The sequence below is a fragment of the Oncorhynchus kisutch genome, linkage group LG14, assembly GCF_002021735.2.
Source record: "Oncorhynchus kisutch isolate 150728-3 linkage group LG14, Okis_V2, whole genome shotgun sequence".
NCBI lineage: Eukaryota > Metazoa > Chordata > Actinopteri > Salmoniformes > Salmonidae > Oncorhynchus > Oncorhynchus kisutch.
In genome coordinates this window covers 24,598,165-24,621,191 of record NC_034187.2, presented here as the reverse complement: position 1 = coordinate 24,621,191, position 23,027 = coordinate 24,598,165, and the positions used below count along the sequence as shown (strand labels likewise).

Genomic DNA, 23,027 nt, shown 5'->3' with positions numbered 1-23,027 from the left:
GTCGAACTGCTTTGCTTTATCTTGGCCAGGTCGCAATTGTAAATGAGAACTTGTTCTCAACTTGCCTACCTGGTTAAATAAAGGTAAAATAAAAAAATAAAATAAAAATATACTTAACAAAAGTTCATGAGTGTGACAAAGCAATTGATTAAAGGGAGTATTTTGAGCCAAATTCATTTGTACCTGTTGCAAGGGGAAGAATATTGTTTTGCATTGATCAATACAGAGTTCTCTACTGTCTCCTGGATTAGAGAGAAGTCATCATAATGGGGTTAATTCAACATCGAAGAGTTAGAAGCAAAAAGAGGAAAATGAGTCAAAGAATACAGAATTCCAGCAAACAGATGAGGCATGCTGTAGCCATTTGCTTGGAAAAGTTTATTTGTCGATAAAAGCACAACACAGCACAGCACAGAATATTAGAATATTAAAATAAAAGATGCCCATGCAGAAAAAAATAAGTTATGACAAAAAATTCACCAAGAAACTATTGAAAATTAACACTAATATTTGCACCTTCTTAAAATTTAGTTTCAAAATTGTGAGAAAAAAAACAAGACAATATGGCAAGAAAATAAATAAAATACACATTTCATCGGCAGAAATGTAGACATTTCAAAAGCAGACAATGAGTAGTAGTAGTGTGGTTATCTAAAGCGCTCAGCCATTCTCTTTAGTCTCCAGATTGTCCATCACAGCTGATTGAGAGTACTCTGTACAACAGAATAAACTAGGCAGAGCAACAGATGTGACTTATTTATACAAATTATAAGGACATTAAATAGAGAAGCTGCTGACTGAGGCCCTTTGTGTCCTAGTACTCTGCCCAACTCTCTCTGCCAGTCAGCTCGAAGCACTTCCTACACTGGACATATCCACACAGGCAACATAGTCTGTAATACTACCCTGCTTCTAGAGTGATATTGTGCCAGTGAGAGTCAGTACCAGTCACAATATGTGGCATTCATAGTGTATGCCAGTGAAAGTGCACAAGTATCAGCCGCTTGAATGTGTTAGTGCAACCCCCAGTGATTCATGACTTGTGCCAAACAGGACTCAGAGATACCCAGAGTTAACCCACAGCAGAGTAGAGATCCCTCCAGCAGAGGAGTGGCTCAGTCTTTTCTAGGCAGATCTAGTGGCAGCACACCAATCCAGTGGAGCGAGGTGGAGAGGAAGGGCCTCACCCATGGGGCCCTCTGTGCATTAGGGGTCAAGGGTTCAAAGGTGAGGTGGATAGTTACCCAGGGTTTTTGGGCTCGTTCTCCCGTGAGCCACCGCCCTTCAGCTTGCGGACCAGTTTCTCGCTGCTGCGGCGAATAGAGGCACGGAGTTTACTGAAGGAGCCGCTCCGCTTCAGAGAACCAGAACCGTCCTGATGAGAGAGGCCAGAGGGTTACACTCTCACGCACACACAGAGATCTGGTTCAGTAAATTATTTTCATAGACATGTGTCTGCATGTGTGATGGACTGTGCATATGAGAGTGTGCTTGTCATGTGCATCTGATTAGACTCTCTATTCAGACCAAATGTCAACCTCAGTGTGCTATTCAGAAATGATGCTATAAAGAAATCAGAGAAGCCCTCCAAACACCTCGTATGAGGTCATGCTTTCACAATAGTTCTCTTGGGTCAACAGAGCACAGCAATTCAATTCCTTCAATAATATACTCTTATCCCAAGGCAGACATGTTGCTTTGCCTGCCTTATCTTCGAGAGGGAACAAACAAAGAGGCTACAGGCAAAGATCTGGGTGAGCAAAGAGTTAAGTTTTATTAGAAGTTAAGAAAGACAGTGTAAGATCTGATGCACAGACAGACACGACAGAGTAGATTAGTAGAGCAGATTCCGCACTGCAGAGCAAGGCTTGTCCCACTCCTCTGTCCTTTACCCTCCCACCCATTCCCCATTTGTCTATGTATATACAGTAATATCCAAGAGCTGCCATGTCTTCTGATGCCCCCTTGTGATCATGACATCACAACACTTAAGTTAGACATCAATAGGAGCATATGGAGCACGGGATCTAACACTAAAGAAATCCGACAGTAGCCTGGTGGCACCATGGTGCACTGAGAGAGCATACAGTATGATTATCATGCCACCAGCTCATAGTATTTACAGTATGTTAGTTAAATCACTACGAGCAAGCGCAGTCCGGTATGCATCGGTCAGTACTAGTAAATGCTAAACACTCAACACCACCACACAGAGATAGTTAGAAACTCCTCAAGCGAGAGAGCGAGGAGACAGAGTATTTAAGTACAGTAAAGAGTAAGATAAGGTAATGGCAGGAGAGGCTTGGAATGGTTCTGGGACAGAGCCCAGAATCCCTGTCCCATTGGATAGAGCTGGGGTCAGCTTGGCCCAATGTGTCCCTGTAGAGTAACCAGACAGACAGCCCAGAGGAGAGCAGGCGACCAGAGTCTGAAGAGAGGACAACTGCAAAGCTGGAGGGGTGGCAGGCGAGCAGGCGTCCATCATGCAGAAGACAAGTTTTTAGAACCACAACAAGGCATCTGGAGTTATGCCTGCCAGTCAGACAGGGATGGAGAGAGAGAGGTAGACAGAATGAAAGAGACAGAGGGTATTGAAAAATAGAGATGAAGAGGTAGAATAAAGTGAGATGGGGAGAGAAAAATGTGGAGTTGGTAAAAGGAAACGAGAGGAAGTCAGACAGACAGAAGCAGTAAGCCAAAGGGTTTCCTCCTCAGAGACATTATTTCTCCACATAGAGTTGTGGATGTGCTTTACTACTGCAGAAGGAATCAACACTCAACAGTTGCAACAACTAAGGAGCATAACAGGAGAAAGGAATCTTAAAGCAACAAAATAAAAATACAAAAATAGACCCAGGTAAAAGTAAGAGTGAAAAATCATGAATGAATGAATTAAAGAAGCCTTAATACAGCAACTGATCATAAACATCCATCCCCCTCAAATATAGGCTGAGTGCATCCAACTGAAGCAAAGGTAGCATGGATCTGGGGTTTTAACTGCTGTTCCCAGTCTTTGACCTCAGAGCCTTAATGGCCAGTCAAAGCATCTCTCATAATATATAAAACACGGAGTTAACCAGTATGAGCTGGCCAGTATGAGCTGGCCAGTATGAGCTGGCCAGTACGAGCTAACCAGTACGAGCTAACCAGTACGAGCTAACCAGTACGAGCTAACCAGTACGAGCTAACCAGTACGAGCTAACCAGTACGAGCTAACCAGTACGAGCTAACCAGTACGAGCTAACCAGTACGAGCTAACCAGTACGAGCTAACCAGTACGAGCTAACCAGTACGAGCTAACCAGTACGAGCTAACCAGTGCGAGCTGGCCAGTGCGAGCTGGCCAGTACGAGTTAACCAGTGTGAGCTAACCAGTATGAGCTGGCCAGTATTCTGGTAGTTATGTCATTTTTAAAGCAAATGAATAGAACTTTACTTAATGAATATAACAGACTTTTACTCAATTCAGTATATTAAAAAAATATATCCACAAAACAGCCAACATGACTATTTCCCCAAAATAAAAACCATTTAGATTCTTCAACTCCAACCAGCTTGTGTATTCTAACCTTGTTTGGTTTCTATAAAAAAAAAAAAAATCTAGTAAATTCCCTGTACAAAGCCATCGGCCATTTTCCACAGCCAAGTTCAGAAGGCCTGAGGCTCAACCATAGGCAAATCAAATCACTGGAAAAAAATGGAAAAGAGGAGAGATACTGTGTCTGGAGAACAGTCCGTCTTCACACAGTTATATCATAGTTGCACACACAATAGCACAGGTTTTACCCAGACAGGAGACAAGTTAGCCCACCACAGAATGCACAGACAAGGGGATGCAGACAGTAGACAATTAGAATCACTCAGAGTAATGGGACAGGCCCAGGGCGGGATGCTGCCCCACCTCTACCTGGTAACAAGCTGCCACTGGATGCAGAGGAAAAGACAGCAGGAGAACTGTATCACAATCAACATGCATGTATAAGTCTGTCCATCCAGTATGTATTATGCCTCTGACAGAGGATACAGCTGTACAGGTCACAAACACATACTGTAGGTGCTTGAGTATGCACACACACACACAGGTAAGTACAGACAGTACAATAATGACATCCCACACCCAAACACACACGACGAAAGTGTCAGAGGGACTCTGAAGATGTACAGTACAGAGCCCACATGCATCAGTAGTGATGAGAACATGAATAAGTCACCATGGCAACATTAGAGGTGTGGTTTAACACACAGGTTAACATACTAACTGGATAGTGTGAGTGTCTGACAGACCCAGTCCAATAGGTGTGCAGTACAGTAGAGAACACAGTTTAAGAATGTGTCTGAGCCCAGTCACCCCGGAGGCTTGAGGTGCAGACCAGGCAGGCAAGGGACTCCCAGAAGGAGATGCTGATTGATTATCTTGGGTACGGTTATCTTGGGTTATCTTGGGTACACTACGGTTACTGTTGCTACAGGAGCAGGAAAGTTCTGAATAGCAGACTACAGCAGTGAATGTTGTGTAGTTCGCAAACATACACTGTGACCAAGTGGACTTTACTGCAGTAATCAGATAAAGACAGAGGGAATAGCTACTGTATGGAGAGGATGTGTTAGTTGTGAGCAAAATACTGCTGCTGCAAGCATAAAAGAAGCATAAAAAACATATTGCTGGCACAGAGGTCTGGGAAGAAATACGTTTTCCGTAAGCAGCTGGAGTGTTCACTCCGTTAGTTGAGGACTATAAAGCATCGGTGTAGACTAGAAGCATTAATGTAGAGCTGAGGTGATTATTATCACATTCAATCAGCATTATAACTAGCTTTCACATCAACAATAGGGAGTCAGATAATCTAGGAGAGTTTCCATCAATGATACCACTGGCAACTCAGCCCTCATCAAATAATTTACAAGTTGAAGAGGATATGCACTTTAAGAATAGGTAACAAATAACTTTTTCTCTAAGGGGTGTGTGTCTGTACCCCCTCCCTACACCGTGTGGCCTGGGCTGTGTACTGTACTTACCCCGTTCCACTCCACGCTCATACTCACTTCCTCGCCCCCGTCCGGGCCGCTCTCGTACTTGACCGTGGTGTCAGAGGTCAGACTCTCACGGCTCCGCTGCTTCTCCTGCTCCTCCGGCTCGCTCAGAACATCCGCCACACGCTGCTTGTGCACTGTGTCCAGACCCTGGCCACATTGACAGGAGACACACACATTAACAAACACATACAGACACATTATGAACCAAATAAACACGTACAAAGATGATAAAGACAGCAAAATAAAAAAATCTGGAGCATTTTCATGAGCCATCTACAGTGATCAACATCATGTGTTGGATTTTGTTATGGATTTGTTTACAATAGTTGAAAGGCAAGACCTGCTAATTTCAGTTAAGCTGCTGGACCAATGATACTCCAACAGTGCGTTCACCTTGAGTTTCATATGACCCTGGCCTGGCAAATCTTATTCAAGCATGTGAGTGTCAGAAGAGGACAGTGGTCACACCTGTTTTCTGGAGCGCTTGGCTGCCTCCTCCAGTGTCTCTGCCGCCTCAAATTTACCCTGCCGCCTGTAGAGGGCGCCCAGATTCTTCAGGGTGGTGGTTACTGTGGGGCTGGGGGCAGACATTATAAACACATCATGAACTAATGATGTAATCACATACAGAACAGTCCATGAGTTTCCAGACTCAACACAGACCTGTCTACTTTACAGGCCTTGTACCAGCCTCCATACTCTCCGAACAGGGAGCCGTCCTGCTGCTTTCCCTAGAGAAGAGAAGAACCACCACATCCATCAGTTGTCAGGATTTAAGGAATTCAAACGCTAAAGACAAACACCCACCCCTATTCATGGGTTGCACGTTTGTGAGCATTCTACTCAATGCATCCTCATTGGGCGATAATTATTTGGTCTAAAGTGCCTTGCTGTGGCATGAAAACACAATGACATTTCTAAAGAAGATAAATAATTAGTAGGACAACCCTTTGTCATCATTTTGATGTCGCCAGATTGACTTTAGATGCAGTATAACATTAGCTAACGTAAACTCACCCCATTCCGTACAAATGTGCGCAACAGCAACATTCAAATGAGGTTACAAAGAAAACTAATGTGACTGTAACGACTGTGTTGACTTCAAAATCGGGGGTGTGAACTAGGTTTCTATTCAAGCGTTGATCGACATGGTTGGTAATGGCTCTATAGTATTGGAGAAACGTTGAAAAAAAAACTGACCCTCCGTTACATTGTGACGTGTCGTAACGTAGAGCACGCATAAAGCAACTATTTCTGTCTTACAATCTCTCTCCACCAGGTGTAGCACTTCTCTCATCATTTAAAAACAAGAAATGGACAGTGACGGGGGTAAGGGGGGGATACCTAGTCATTTGTTGCATCACTGCATGCGATCTTACTTCTAAGATCACTTTAGCACCGCCCTAAAAACCCCATTCAAATTTGACACAAACCTTCACATAGGTGTGTAATGACACATTATATAAACTCCTCATAGTGTTTTATTTACATTTTAGAGGCAATAAGGTGATACGTTGGACAGATTGAAAAAAAGCAATTTTCCTTTCCTTTTCACTAACACGCATTAGTTTCGCTTCCCCACCCGCCATTTTTAAAATGACCCGACGGGGCTCATTGCAGTCTTGAATTGGGGCGGCAGGGTAGCCTAGTGGTTAGAGCGTTGGACTAGGTACAAATCTGTCGTTCTGCCCCCAAACAGGCAGTTAACCCACTGTTTCTAGGCCGTCATTGAAAATAAGAATTTGTTCTTAACTGACTTGCCTAGTTAAATAAAGGTAAAATAAAATTCAGGAACGGGCAGCGTTTAGGTCATGTTATTTATTCTGTTGGAAAGGGGAGAAATTGTGCTTTACAATGGTATTGACATTACCGTTGATCTGGAAGTATTACGTTTTTGAGGCGCTAAAATAAGGGCAATTGTACGGACCAAGGCGATGTACAAAAGTTAGTGAGTTTATGTTCGTTAGCTAAGATAGGTAACAAAAATCTGGAGGTCTCCTCTACTGTTAGCATTGCTAGCTTTTTTCTGGCAAACTTTGCTAGCTAATGACAACATTGGCATCTGTCTAAAAGTACATTTGCCAACATAATGATAAAGTTGTTTCCTACTAAATATGTGCCTACTTTATCAATGCCATCGTATTCCCAAGCCCCTAGAGTGTCATTTAGACGACAGTCATTTGCCCTGGTTCAAATTCATTAGCCCCCTTTCTACTTTTGAGCATCAATATGGCTGCAGCATCTGTATAACATTGATAACAATGGCAACGACGCGACCGAGGTGCAACACATTAATAGCAAAACTGTTGGTCACAAAGAAATTGCCTAAATATTCCAGCTAATTCTGGACAAATTATACGGAACCGTAAAATTAGATCTAGAGTAAATTAACCGATCTGAGACATGTTAACGTAACCTAATATACATAAGTGCTTAGAGAGAGAGGTGGGAAATTGAGAGATTACAGTTCATCACAATTTCAGTCTAAATTGATGACCCTTTCATACCGTGACTGAAACACTTTTCCCTGTCAGTTGTGAAAGTTCAGCCATAAGTCAGTAGTGACACATGCCATGCCATGGCCATTAGTGAAAGTGGACCCTCTATCATCCCCCTCACAAACACACACTCTCACCTTGTTCTGTTCCTCTCTCTCCTCAGCATGCATCCAAATGGGTTTGTTCTCATCTGCAGAGCCAGAGACCAAAAACAACAATCAGACACATGCAGGTCCAAAAAGATATTGACAGACATTCAGGCAGTCACCCAGGCAGCAGGGTGCTCAAAGTATTAGAACATTCAACTGAAAGGTCACTGTTGTTTTCAGAAGCGCATTTCCACTAAAATGATGACAGCAGCCTGAAAGCATGAACTTTTACATGTATTTATTATTTAACTTCTTGGTGACAGGGGGGCAGTATTGAGTAGCTTGGATGAATAAGGTGCCCAGAGTAAACTGCCTGCTACTCTGTCCCAGAAGCTAATATATGCATATTATTAGTAGTATTGGATAGAAAACACTGAAGTTTCTAAAACTGTTTGAATGATGTCTGTGAGTATAACAAAACACATATGGCAGGCGAAAACCTGAGACAAATCCAACCAGGAAGTGGGAAATCTGAGGTTTGTAGTTTCATTTAAGTGTTTGCCTATCCAATATGCTGTGTTTATGGGGTCAGATTGCACTTCCCAAGGCTTCCAGCAGATGTCAACAGTCTTTAGAAAGTTGTTTGAGGCTTCTATTGTGGAAGGGTGTCGAATAAGAGCTGTTTCAACAAGTGAACTAGGCCGATGCCAATAGGTTGATTACTGCGCGGTCACGAGGGCGCGCCATTCCTTCTTTTTCCTCTGTAATGAATACGCTATTGTCCGGTTGAAATATTATTGAAGATTTATTATAAAAAGACCCTAACGATTGATTGTAAACATCGTTTGACATGTTTCTACAAACTGTAATGGAACTCTTGACTTTTCGTGTGGATTTTGCGCTCGCGCATTGTGCCTTTGGAATAGTGAACTAAACGCGCAAACAAAGCGGAGGTATTTGGACATAAATATGGACGTCATCGAACAAAACAAACATTTGTGGAAGTGGGAATCCTGGGAGTGCATTCCGACGAAGATCAGCAAAGGTAAGTGAAGATTTATAATGCTATTTATGACTTTTGTTGACTCCACAATTTGGCGGGTAACTGTATGGCTTGCTTTTGTGGCTGAACCTGTTCTCAGATTATTGAATATTGTGCTTTTGCCATAAAGCTTTTTTGAAATCTAACACAGCGGTTGCATTAAGAACAAGTTTATCTTTAATTCTATGTAAAACATGTATCTTTCATCAAAGTTTATGAGTATTTCTGTTATTTGATTTCTCTGGATGTTTGAGGCATTTCTGAACATGGCGCCAATGTAAACTGAGGTTTTTGGATATAAATATAAACTTGATCGAACAAAACATACATGTATTGTGTAACCTTGAGTCCTGGGAGTGTCATCTGATGAATATCGTCAAAGGTTAGTGATTCATTTTATCTATATTTCAGCTTTTTTTGACACCTCTCTTTGGTTGGAAAATGCTTTCTGTGACTAGTTGCTGACCTAACATAATGATATGTTCTGCTTTTGCCAAAAATATTTTTGAAATTGGACACTGTGGTTGGACTAACGAGAAGTATATCTTTAAAATGGTGTAAAATACTTGTATAGTTGAGTAATTTTAATTAGGAGATTTCTGTTGTTTTGAATTTGGCGCACTGCAATTTCACTGGCTGTTGGCGAGGTGGGACGCTGACGTCCCGAACAATCCCAGAAAGGTTAACTAGGCGAGTCAGTTAAGAACAAATTCTTATTTACAATAACGGCCTACCCTGGCCAAACTGGGACAACTCTGTGCACCGCCCTACGGGACTCCCAATCACGGCCGGGAGTGATGCAGCCTGGATTCGTGTTGCCTCTTGCACTGAGATGCAGTGCCTTAGACCACTGAACCACTCGGGCGCCCATCAAACAATAGATTGTGTGTGTGTGTGTGTGTGTCCGTGGGTACCAGAAATCACCACAAATATAGTAAAACAAGGAAAATTCTCACTCGTGGGGACATTTCCCAGGTCCCCACAAGGACAAAGGCTATTTTAGGTTTGGGGGTTAGGTTTAGGAGTTAGGTTTTAGAGAAATATTATTTTGAATGGAAATCAATTTAATGGCCCCACAAAGATAGCAAAACATATGCTTTGTGAGAGAGTGTCTTACCGTCTACAGAGCCAAACTCCCTCTCATGTGCGCGGGTAAGGATCTCTTTGTACAGAGTTTCAGCCTGCTTGAACTTCCCCTGCTTCAGGTAACAGGATGCCTTAGAGAGGAAGAGAGAGAATGTAAGAATATGATCTTCAAAAAGTAAGAAAATCTTCTCATAACTCATTAGAAAATGTGCAGTCATTTTTCGAAGCCAGTGATCTCTTAACCCCTATGTGACCCTCTTACCAGATTGTTTTTGGTCTTGGCCACATTGGGGTCGTCAGGGCCCAGTTTGGTCTGGTAGATCTCCAGGGCCCGCTGGTAGTAGTACTCCACCTCCTCATACTTGCCCTGGTTCTGACAAAGCAGGGCAAGGTTGTTCAGCTGCTTAGCAACGTCTGGGTGGTCCTTACCCAGAACCTGGACAGGAGGTGAGATGGGGAGGCCATGTAAATATAACAAAACAGTGGGCAATAAAGCAATAATGGGTCAGCTTCTCAAAGGGGGCAAGAAAGGAGTTTATCACAACAAAAAGAGACGGCCGGTGTTTTCCACAAGTACATAGAGTAGCCAAATAGAAAAAGTAGCCAGCCAGGCATCCCTGGGCCGTTTTTTTCTTTCCCCACTGGGTAAATTCCTTTTTTTGCAGAAGGAGCTCTATTTTGGTGGCCTCTGGTACATTCAAATGCTTTAATTCCATCCCAAAATTCTAATGCCTTGATTTTTCCTTCCATTTTTTTTTAAACCTTTATTTAACTAGGCAAGTCAGTTTAAGAACAAATTCTTATTTTCAATGAACAGTGGGCAGAACGACAGATTTGTACCTTGTCAGCTCGGAGATTTGAACTTGCAACCTTTAAGTTACTAGTCCAACACTAACCACTAGGCTACTCTGCCGCCCCATTTTAGTCGTTTAGCAGACGCTCTCATCCAGAGCGTTTTAAAGTTAGTGCATTCATCTTAAGATAACTAGATAAGGGACAACCACATATCACAGACATAGAAATTATTATATATATATATATTTTTTTAGGTGGCAGAACGAAGTGCTCGCATTGGGATGTAGGAAGGTAGGGAGGGGCAGTTCCTCTTGTGTTCCATAGGTAAGCACCATGGTCTTGTTGTGGATGCGAGCTTCAACTGGAAGACAGTGGCGTGTGCGGAGGAGCGGGGTGACAGAACTTGGAAAGTTTGAAAACCAGGCCGGCTTTAGCATTCTGGATAAGTTGCAAGGGTTTGATGGCACAAGAGGGGAGCCCAGCCAACAGCGAGTTGCAGTAGTCCAGACGGGAGAGGACAATTGCCTGGAGTAGGACCTGCACCACTTCCTGTGTGAGGTAGGGTTGTACTCTGCGGATGTTGTAGATCATGAACCTGCAGGAGCGAGTCACTGCTAGAACCGAGCCCTGTGGGACACCAGTAGTGAGAGTATGTGGCGCAGACACAGATCCACATCCCCTTGTAGGAGGGCCAGGTAGGATGCAATCCAAGAGTGTGCAGTACCTGAGACGCCCAGCCCTGAGAGGGTGGAGAGGAGGATCTAATGGTTCAGTGTCGAAGACAGCGGATAGATCTAGGAGGATGAGAACAGAGAGAGTCAGATTTGGCAGTGTGGAGAGCCTGAGACGTCCAGCCCTGAGAGGGTTGAGTGGAGGATCTGATGTTTCACGGTGTCAAATGCAGGAGATAGATCTAGGAGGATGAGAAGAGAGGAGAGTGTGTCAACCTTGGCAGTGCGGAGAGTCTCCGTGACACAGAAGAGAGCAGCCTTGGTTGATTGACCCGTCTTGAAACTTGACCGGTTATGGTCAAAAAGATAGTTCAGAGAGAGATAAGGAGAAAGTTGATCAGAGACGGAACGCTCAAGTGTTTTGGAAAGAAAGGGATAGTGTATTTCAGATTCCATTTTCCATCTGAAATACAAAGCAAAATTGTTTACCTCTCATATCGGAAAAAATGTGTTGTGGCATTGTGTAGAAATACATGACTAACATTTTAACTACTGGAATATTATATAATCTAAGTCTATATGACCAGGACTATTTTTAAGTAAGACAACATTAAACCTTTAACAGTCTTCTCTTGAGATTAAAGGCTTATTTACAGTTTTAATGCAAGATATGAATTGCCACAATGTTTGTTCTTCATATTATGTACAGTACCAGGTTTGGACACACCTACTCATTCAAGGGTTTTTCTTAATTTTTTATAACTTTCTACATTGTAGAATAATAGTGAAGACATAAAAACTATGAAATAACACATATGGAATCATGTAATAACCAAAAAAATGTTAAACAAATAAAAATAGTCACCCTTTGCATTGATGACAGCACAATTCTCTCAACCAGCCTCATGAGGTAGTCACCTGGAATGCATTTCAATTAACAGGTGTACCTTTGGGGTGGCAGGTAGCCTAGTGGTTAAAGCGTTGGGCCAGTAACCAAAAGGTTTCTGGATCGAAGCTGACAAGGTAAAAATCTGTTGTTCTGCCTCTCCCCGGTAGGCCGTCATTGTAATTAAGAATTTGTTCTTAACTGACTTGCCTAGTTGAAGGTTAAATGAAAAAAAAATGTTAAGTTAATTTGTGAAATTTCTTTCTTGTGTTGTGACAAGGTAGGGGTGTTATACAGAAGATGGTATTTTACCAAATAGGGCTAAGTCCATATTATGGCAAGAACAGCTCAAATAAGGAAAGAGAAACAGTCCATTATTTTAAGACATGAAGGTCAGTCAATCTGGAAAATTTCAAGAACTTTGAAAGTTTCTTCAAGTGCAGTTGCAAAAATAAATCAGGCACTATGATGAAACTGGCTCTTAGGAAGACCGCCACAGGAAAGGAAGACCCAGAATTACCTCTGCTGCAGAGGATAAGTTCATTAGCTACCAGCCTCAGAATGCAGCCAAAATAAATGTTCAGACGATATCAACTGTTCAGAGGAGACTGTGTGAAATCAGGCCTTCATGGTCGAGATGCTACAAAGAAACCACTGCTAAAGGACACCAATAAGAAGAGACCTTCTTGGGCCAAGAAACACGAGCAATGGACGTTAGAAATCTGTCCTTTGGTCTGATGAGTCCAAATTAGATCTTTGTGTCTTTGTGAGACGCAGAGTAGGTGAACGTATGATCTCCGCATGCGTGGTTCCCACAGTGAAGCATGGAGGTGGTGGTGTGATGGTGCTTTGCTGGTGACACCATCAGTGATTTATTTAAAATTCAAGAAACACTTAACCATCATGGCTACCACAGCATTCTGCAGTGATACGCCATCCCATCTGGTTTGCGCTTAGTGGGACATTAATTTGTTTTTCAACAGGACAAAGGACCCAAAACACACCTCCAGGCTGTGTAAGGGCTATTTGACCAAGGAGGAGAGTGATTTATTTTTTTTTATTTTACCTTTATTTAACCAGGAAAGTCAGTTAAGAACACATTCTTATTTTCAATGACGGCCTGGGAACAGTGGGTTAACTGCCTGTTCAGGGGCAGAACGACAGATTTTGTACCTTGCCAGCTCGGGGGTTTGAACTCACAACCTTCCGGTTACTAGTCCAACGCTCTAACCACTAGGCTACCCTGCCGCCCCAGGCCTTTTCAGTAAAAGGCAATGGAGTGCAGATGACCTGGCCTCCACAATCACCCGACCTCAATCCAATTGAGATGGTTTGGGATGAGTTGGACCGCAGAGTGAAGGCAAAGCAGCGAACAAGTGCTCAGCATATGTGCAACTCCATCAAGACTGTTGGAAAAGCATTGCTCATGAACCTGGTTGAGAGAGGGCCAAGAGTGTGCAAAGCTACTTTGAAGAATCTAAAATCTAAAATGTATTTTGATTTGTTTAACACTTCTTTGGTTACTACATGATTCAATGTGATATTTCATAGTTTGATGTCTTCACTATGATTCTTCAATGTAGACAATAGTAAAAAATAAAAAATGATTGAATGAGTAGGAGCCTAAACGTTTGACTGGTACTGTATTTTATTAAAACAGAAAAATGAAGTAAACAGCCCGCAATATTTTGAAAACAAATTAAATGATATAGTTTTCCAGGTTTCCGTTTTTCCACATTTTATTACGTTATAGCCTTATTCTAAAATTGATTTTTTTGTTTTAATTTTAAAAAAAGAAACTCCTCAACCTACACACAATGCAAAAACAGGTTTAGATATTTTTGCAAATGTATAAAAAAATAAACAGATGCCTCATTTACATAAGTATTCAGAACCTTGCTATGAAACTTGAAATTAAGCTCAGGTACATCCTGTTTCCATTGATCATCCTTGAGATGTTTCTACAACTTGATTGGAGTCCATCTGTTGTAAATTCAATTGATTGGACATGATTTGGAAAGGCACACACCTATCTATATAAAGGTCCCACAGTTGACAGTGCATATCAGAGCAAAAACCAAGCCATGAGGTAGAAGAATTGTCCGTAGAGCTTCGAGACAGGAATGTGTCGAGGCACAGATATGGGGAAGGGTACCAAAATATTTCGGCAGCATTGAAGGTCCCCAAGAACACAGTGGCCTCCATCATTCTTAAATGGAAGAAGTTTGGAACCACCAAGACTCTTCCTAGAGCGCCAGGGATCCTCTGAGGAGATGGACAACCATCTCTGTAGCACTCTACCAATCAGGCCTTTACGGTATTGGCCAGACAGAGGCCACTCTTCAGTAAAAGGCAAATGTCAACCCACTTGGAGTTTGCCAAAAGGAACCTAAAGGACTCTGACCATGAGAAACAAGATGCTCTGGTCTGATGAAACCAAGATTGAACTATTTGGCCTGAATGCCAAGAGTCACGTCTGGCATAAACCTGGCACCCTCCCTTCGGTGAAGCATGGTGGTGGCAAGATCATGCTGTGGGGATGTTTTTCAGAGGCAGGGACTAGGACTCTGGTCAGGATCAAAGAGAAAAAAAGAAAGGCTCAAAGTACAGAGCATTCCTTGATGAAAACCTGCTCCAGAGCGCTCAGTACCTCAGACTGGAACGAAGGTTCACCTTCCAACAGGACACTCAACCCTAAGCACACAGCCGAGACAACAAAGGGGTGGCTTCGGGACAAGTCTCTGAATGTCCCTGAGTGGCCCAGCCAGAGCCCGGACTTGAACCTGATTAAACATCTCTGGAGAGACCTAAAAATAGCTGAGCAGCGACGCTCCCCATTCAACCTAACAGAGCTTGAGGATCTGCAGAGAAGAATGGAAGAAACTCCCCAAATACAGGTGTGCCAAGCTTGTAGCGTCATACCCAAGCAGACTCAAGGCTGTAATAACTGGCAAATGTGCTTCAACAAAGTACTGAATAAAGGGTCTGAATACTTATGTAACTGTGATTGTTTTCAAATGTATTAAAATGTAAAAAACTATTCTAAAAACCTGTTTTTGCTTTGTCATTATGAGGTATTGTGTTTAGATTGATGGGGGGGGGGGGGGGGGACTATTTAATCCAATATTTAATGAATTTTAGGCTAATGTAACAAAATGTGAAAAGGGGTCTGAATACTTTCTGAACGCACTGTACATTACATGGGACCTGCATATTCACAAGCTTCACGCTTCCTCTCCCTCCTCCATGTAAAGGAATTTGACTGCAACCAGAGATCTGGATATAATGACAAGATACTCATGTCTCCACCCTAACAATGGGAGTCATTGTCCCAAAGGCGGAAAGGCAGGCGACAAGCTTAGGTCCACCATAAGCCCATAGAAACGTACCGGGCTTATTCCGGATATATTTTGGCGCGATTGAAACCTCTCGCTTCGCCTCTTCCTCTCTGCTGCGTTTCCCTGTCATTGCTCGCTTTGTGAACGACAGGCGCCTGTCCCATCAATAGATCGCTAGAAGATGCATATAGTTCATTTTAGCGGGAGAGGGCTCGACGGACTAGTGAATTCAAACTTTTAAATGAAAAGTAGCCTAGTTCAAATGAAGAAGTGGAAAATGTAGCTGGCTGAAAATGGGTCTGTAACTGGCTGATTAGCCGACCGCCGGTGCTTATGGAAAACACTGGACGCCATCCCCATTACTTTGGATTGAAGAACAATCTCACTTCTGTCCTTTGTTTACTGGCTAGGCTAAATATCATAAGAGAATAAGAGGGTGAAGTCAGAGCAGAGCTGGAGGAGAGGCATCACAAATGGGTTGGGTGAGGACAGAGAATGGAGCAGAGGGCTAACGCTGTCTCTCTGTCTGACTCAGAGAGACACAGAGAGAGCCTGGGAGTTAGGAGTGAGACACACTGCTCATTAGCAGGGAAAGAGTGCCCTTCCCTCCCTTCTATGCAGTGACTGACAGAGGCTTACTGATGAGGTAGACTAGAGTCTCTCTGATTGATGGTTTCTGTCTGAATGATCAATAGTAAGAGGTTTTCAAAGCAACCTGTGCTGCTGGATGTGTACAAATCTCACTCCTCCTCTCTCCTGTGAAGTTTCTAGGTAAATTTGAAGAGTTTACTGTAAACATCATTAAAAGTATAGGATTTAAACAGGGAATACAAGACAGCAAGGTCTGGGTGATATATTGATTGAGTTTTATTGAGGAGAGTGATGCCTTTGAACTCGAGCCAGGGTTAGTGCCTGTTACTGGGGTACTCTGTAGAGAGAGACCCTCTGTCCACCTCCTCCTTCTAGTCTTCACCCATAGGGATAAACCAAGGACTCGGGCAGCTCATACAGTGGGAAAAGCAAAAGCTATAAAAAGAAAGAACTGCCAGGAAAATTCCTCCTGCATCAGCAAAGCTGTCTTCCTTCCTCTGTTGCGAAAGCTGGGTGGCAAATCTCTAACGTTGAGAGAGAGCTTTATCAGAGTTGAAGTGGATAATATAAATAAAAATGTCTCAGCTGTCCTTAAGCTCTGTGCTCTCCAGCACAGGAGTCGACATGTCAATCTTAGCACAGAGGGAGCATGAGGGGAAAAGGCTCAGGGCGAGAAAGAGAGAACGCGAAACAGAAAGGGAAATGGATAAATAGAGAGACAGCACTTTGCATCTCTAGGACTGCTGAGCTTCTCCTTTATAAAAATCCAATTCGGCACAGTCAAATATCATGAACCCCTTCCAGGACTCAACTCTCTCCAAAGTCACAGTTCCTCTGAACAACACAAAACTATAGGGAGGCTTGGGAGAGGAGGGGGTGATTACAGGCGGGAACATACACAGAAGATAAGTAAAACATTTTTTAAATGTTTGACAAAGAAGAAAACTTTCCAAAGAACTGAAAAGTCCTTTGAAACTTGAGCATGATTTACTTGGAGAGGAGCAGGAATCCAGATCATTCTGCAGTATTAGCACTCCATACCCACAATGCCTTGTGGTGACATATGCCCTCTGACCCACCTTCTCCCGGATCTCCAGAGCCCGCTTGCAAAGGGGCTCCGCTTCCTTGTACTTCCCCCGTTTCCCATAGAGCACAGCCAGGTTGTTGAGTGTAGCAGCCACCTGAGACAGACACACACACACACAGTAATATAAAAAGATCATGCTTGAGACAGCCTCAATCATCTGTGCCCGTGTGTAGTAGTGAGTGACCGCAAGACTCAACCATGGCAGCAGAGTGCAATTGATTTGGTGAATTAGAGGTGTGACCGACCGACGAGAGGAAGACAAACAGGGGAAACAGGAGGTGATTACTGCTCTGTAATTATATCCCAAATCAGTAGGATGAATCTCCACAATGTGCACATCACTCAGCCCACCAGACCACAGAGGGGCACACAGTGACCTTTAACTGGAGTGGTCTGGTGCCCACATGGAGGCTGAAAGGGGATAGGGAGCCTAACCTCTGTTGCTCTGAGTCTGCACTGAGGGAACTGGATGTCCAGGGAGAGTCAAGAGACACAAGCCTGTTGGGGTCGACACAGTTAGTGGACCTGCCTGCCTGGCTGGTTACAGACATACTGCTGAGACACAGAGATTGATGAGAAACATCACTCACCGCTGGATGGTCCCTGCCCAGAGTCTTCTCCCTGATGGCCAGGGCGTCGTTCAGCAGGTTGGCTGCCTCTTTGTATTTATTCTGGTCCCTGAAAGAGGAGAGCGAGAAAGAGAGAGAGAAGCCATGGAGCATGTTAACGTTGTTTCTCTGACAATGAGGTCAATTACCAGTGTATTATAATGACTACAATTGATTCACACCGAATACCAACCATCCCCACCCCAGAGCCCCTCCTCCAAGCTGACCTGTAGACCAGGGCCAGGATGTTGAGCATGGTGGCCACGTCTGGGTGGTTGTGTCCGGAGGTCTTCTCCAGGTCCTCCAGGGCCTGTTTGCAGAGGGGCACGGCCACCTCGTAGCGGCCCTGGGAGGCGTACTGGATCACCAGGTTGTGAAGGGTCCTGAGGCGGGCCGGGATCTCATAGCCTCCCTGCTGGGCTGCTGCTGCTGCTGCACTACCGTGGGGCTGCTGGACTGGAGACACAGAGCAGGGGGGTGAGGGGTTAACATATCAATTACTCACATGGACTATTCACTCAAACACACACTATTAATGTTGGACTGGAGAAACAGACACTGGAAGTCTCATTAGACACCCACAGCTCTGTATCACCTCTGAAGGAGGGACAGTGGGCTGAAGAAGGAGTTGTCCTCTGCAGTAAGAACACTCTCCACCACACAGGAAAAGGTCCGGTAAGATACCAGTATGGCGATACTAGTTAGAATCACCACAAGGAAACAAAACGCAGTGGATTTCACTTCTTTAGGAAAACAGCCGTGATGTTGGAAACAAACATTATGTTGTCATCTAGAGTCACATTTACTTTCCAAGCTAAAGAACCCAATATTTTACATACTGCAGGTTTTTAAAGGACAAAAAAGTTTGGTCTGCTACGTGTTTTCATTTTTGCCACGGGAAAAATATTTAGATACTGATATCATCCTGGCCCTACACAGGAAGTATCAAAAATGTCTCGCCGGAAAAAACTGATCCCAGGTGTTCAGTCGACTCGCACTAGAGTGACGAATCCTATCGACATGCATGGCCAAACCAAAGATATCCACTTGAAAAAGCAATGCACACACAGCAACTATGTAAATACATACAATCCACCTTTAGCCAGGGCCCATTGTACCAACTCCAGCACTGCACTGATAGGGACCTAAGAGCCTATCAAGGAGGTAGCAGTCTGGACAGTAGAGGAGTCTATCCCACTTCACTATAACAGTACCAGCCCAGGATCATGTCATACAGACACAGAAGGCTATCTCAGTCAGCTCTGCTTCATGTGGCAGCTGGATTAATGTGAGCATACTCAGGATCATTTGATGATGTGTTCCTCCCCCGCTCTCTGGAGAGCTTCCTGGCACTACCCACTCTTCCCTTTGATCCTCTCTTTCCCTCTCTCTCCCCCCTCAGAAACACAGATTCAAATAAAGTAATAATATCCCCAATACAAACACAACAAAGGACTAGAGATCCTGCTCCCATCTCCCTCCCTCCTCCACAGCCCTATCTGCATCTCATTAGCTCTCTATGCGGTGGAGCAATTCCTGGAGATGTACCAAATTGCAAAGATTTAAAGTGCACTAATGTAGATATGTACTGATATGTCTTACTTCATTTGTTGGATGTGGTTCTGTGTGGGATCATTATACGATATGGTAATGTACGTAGGATCACTTTTGTTTAATTTTGTCCATAATGATCTGCTTAAATGGGGAGTGGTTGTCTGTCTCTGTGCCTCAGATCCTCTCCTATAAATGCTGGTTGCTAGAGTGAACCCAACCTGATGCCTGTGTGATCTGGCTAACTGGGTCCATTTCCATTTGGCCTGCTTCAACATTCAACCAGCTCAGTCTAATAGCACTGTAAAGCTCAAAGCGATCAGGCCTTTCAGACCAACAGGATGAGAAAGTAGTTAGAGGGACCAGTCAATGTATTGAGGGAGTGGGGAGGGAAAGTGGGAACGAGGAGAGAGAATGGGAGGGGTGGAACGGAGAGACATGGGGATATGAAGAAGACACTCACTGCCAGGAGGTTGGTCATCCTGGTCGTCTGGGAACAGATCATCCAGATTCTCTTTACTGGAGTCAGAGTCCTTCTCCTCCTAACAGAGGAAAACAGAGAGGGCAGATGATTGTTATTTTCATTTAGAGTAAACCAGGCAGATGAAAAGCAGTGGGGTGTGTGTGTGTTTACATCAGCCTGCTTGCGCGTGGGCATGTTGTGTATGGTGTGGCTTAACTCACCGATGGCGACAGATCCTCGTCGTACTTCTTGAGCTGGTTCATGAACTCCAGGTGTTTCTTCTCCTCCTCCAGCTGAGCCACGCTCTGCTCACTCTTCTGCAGCTTCTGCTGGGTGCCCGCCAATTCGTCCCTCAACCACTGGTTCTCCTGGCACAGCCGACGAACCTGTGCCCGCAGCTTCTGCTTCTCCGACTCCACAGAGCTCAGGTGGCCCGACAGCGCCATCATCACCTGGGACAAACACAACAGGGGAACAGGTGTAGTGGTGAGGCAAGGGGTCGAGGAAGAACAGTGAGAACACTGGAGGTAAATTAATGGATAATCCTCTGTTTCAGACTAGTTTACTGACACTCAGACCATTGAAGTAGTAGATGGCTGTGGGTTCTCCATCTAGCTGTCTAATTTGCAGGTTAATTCGATCAGATCCCAGAGGGCTCTATCTCCAGCTCCCCCACGTCCAGAGGTGTGTAGCAGACAAACAGTGTACTGACCTGTGCCTCGCTCAGGCCCAGCTCCAGCATCTCCAGGGACTTGCGGATCATGAGGGACTTCTCCTCCACCAGGACACCCTGGTTTTCCTGCTTCAGGCAGCGCAGCGTGCCCAGCAAGCCCTCCAAGATAGAGTTGTGCTCCTGCTTCAGAGCCTCCAGGCCCTGGATCACCTGCTTGGTCCTGGAGATGATCTCATCCTGTGACAGCTTCTCCCCAGGGTCTTCCTCCTCCTTCAAACACACCATGGTGGACATGTTCTCACGCATCCTGTACCAGACACAAAGAAGAGGACTGGATTTAGTTGTCAGAAGTACAGATACCCTGGCCTAAGTACATAATAAATATGCTGTCCCTTTAATTCAGTGTCGCTAAATGCATTAGCCCTACACTATATTTGTTTACATTTGACCTGTATCCATTGTGTTAGAGACTCAAGACACTTTTGCTTAAAATAACTTCTGTCCAGGGCCTCCCGGGTGGCGCAGTGGTTCCTTGACCACTGCGCCACCCGGGAGGCCCTGGACAGAAGTTATACTGCACTGCAGAGCCAGCTGTGCCACCAGAGACTCTGGGTTCGCGCCCAGGCTCTGTCGTAACCGGCCGTGACTGGGAGGTCCGTGGGGCGACGCACAATTGGCCTAGCGTCGTCAGGGTTAGGGAGGTTTGGCCGGTAGGGAAATCCTTGTCTCATCGCGCACCAGCGACTCCTGTGGCGGTCCGGGCACAGTGCGCGCTAACCAAGGTTGCCAGGTGCACTGTGTTTCCTCCGACACATTGGTGCGGCTAGCTTCCGGGTTGGATGGCGCTGTGTTAAGAAGCAGTGCGGCTTGGTTGGGTTGTGTATCGGAGGACGCATGGCTTTCAACCTCCGTCTCTCCCGAGCCCGTACGGGAGTTGTAGCGATGAGACATGATAGTAGCTACTAAAAAACAATTGGATACCACGAAATTGGGGAGAAAAAGGGGTACATTAAAAAAAACATATTATTTATATATATATATATATATATATATATATATATATATATATATATATATATATATATATATATATATATATATATATATATATATATATATATATATATATATATATATATATATATATATATCTTCTGTCCTCGCGGCTGGGCGGGGTATTACATTTTATCATCAGACAGCCTTTCCAACATCCACTTTAGTCTAGCCCATCTCAATCAATATGCTCCTCCGTGTGTCTGCATCGGGGAAATCACTCGTTTTGTTGAACAAAGCGTGCTTATCAACCAATGACACACATACAGGCAGGGCTTTTGTGCTGAAGACAGACCTTGATGCTTGGTAAGTCGAAAAAGAAAGAAGAGTGTGGGCAATGTATTTGAAGACCTTCTGCTCTGACTTCTGCCTGTTCAAACACAGAGCCAAGCTGAGGTATTGATGACGTAAATAACCTTGGACAGAGGGAGGAGTGGAGCATTCTGGACCACAATGTTTCAGAAATGCGCTGTCACTGGCAATTCCAGGCCCCTCCCAAATCATTCTCCTACCTGGCGAATAAACTTTTAGAACGCTCAATAAATAGACGTAAAGGTCCAACTCAAAGACTATTACCACATACATTGATTTACATTGTGCATTTTAGTCATTATGCATACGCGCCAAATGCAATTAGGGTTAAGTACCTTGCTCACGGGCCTAGACAGATTTTTTTACCTAGTCGGCTAGGATTCGAACCAGCAACCTTACGCCTGATTCACACATCAGAAACCCGAATGAATAAATAAAAAAATATATAAACACTAGGCCTATAGGCTATGCCTACGCTGCGTTGTATGCCACTGCCTCGTAAATGAGCTGAAAAAAACATAGGCTTTTCCGTTAAAACAACTACAGCCTATGTGCATGTTGTCATCAAAATTCGAATCTTAAGTGGCGGAATTCAAACTATCCTTTTGTGAGGCGCAGCCGGGAACTATGTAGATGGCGAGTGGTGGGATCGATAAACCAGAATTGGAGGATCCATCATCTTTAAACTTTGGGAACATTTAATAGTACGTCAACAGTGATGAGACGACTCCGGGATACTGGCCTTCTAGGCAGAGTAAAAAAAAAAAAAAAATCTCAGACTGGCCAATAAAGATAAAAAATTAAGACGGGCAAAAGAACAGACACTGGACAGAGGAACTCTGCCTAGAAGGCCAGCATCCCGGAGTGGTCTTTTCACTGTTGACGTTGAGACTGGTGTATTGCAGGTACTATTTAATGAAGCTGCCAGTTGAGGACTTGCGAGGCGTCTGTTTCTCAATCTAGAAACTCTAATGTACTTGTCCTCTTGCTCAGTTGTGCACTGGGGCCTCACACTCCTATTCTGGATAGAGCCAGTTTGCTCTGTTCTGTGAAGGGAGTAGTACACAGCATTGTACAAGATCTTCAGTTTCTTGGCAATTTCTCGCATGGAATAGCCTTCATTTCTCAGAACAAGAATAGACTGACGAGTTTCAGAAGAAAGGTCTTTGTTTCTGGCCATTTTGCGCCTCTAATCGAACCCACAAATGCTGATGCTCCAGATACACAACTAGTCTAAATAAGGTCAGTTTT

The 23,027-nt window shown here is 44.0% G+C and overlaps 1 protein-coding gene across 15 annotated transcripts in view; it reads right to left on the bottom strand.

The window, feature by feature from the left end:
* The window catches only part of LOC109904124 (kinesin light chain 1), a 41,573-nt gene that overhangs the window by 8,555 nt on the left and 9,991 nt on the right, over positions 1-23,027 (bottom strand). For 7 of the 15 annotated variants that reach the window (XR_002257131.2, XM_020501278.2, XM_020501277.2 and 4 more), the window contains exons 2-14: positions 20,451-20,718; positions 19,960-20,190; positions 19,739-19,817; positions 17,952-18,180; positions 17,707-17,794; positions 17,109-17,210; positions 10,011-10,184; positions 9,780-9,879; positions 7,669-7,721; positions 5,697-5,764; positions 5,502-5,610; positions 5,016-5,180; positions 1,245-1,375 (exon numbers count right to left, since the gene is read on the bottom strand). Coding sequence is in view for 14 of the 15 variants with exons in the window: in XM_020501275.2 (XP_020356864.1) it covers positions 1,245-1,375; positions 5,016-5,180; positions 5,502-5,610; positions 5,697-5,764; positions 7,669-7,721; positions 9,780-9,879; positions 10,011-10,184; positions 17,109-17,210; positions 17,707-17,794; positions 17,952-18,180; positions 19,739-19,817; positions 19,960-20,190; positions 20,451-20,718 (1,797 nt within the window). In the remaining variant the exon portion in view is untranslated. Of the gene's footprint in view, positions 1-322; positions 2,533-5,015; positions 5,181-5,501; positions 5,611-5,696; positions 5,765-7,668; positions 7,722-9,779; positions 9,880-10,010; positions 10,185-17,108; positions 17,211-17,706; positions 17,795-17,951; positions 18,181-19,738; positions 19,818-19,959; positions 20,191-20,450; positions 20,719-23,027 lie in introns of those variants that run through there. The other 8 variants (XM_031788097.1, XM_020501285.2, XM_031788096.1 and 5 more) reach the window with 5 other exon arrangements.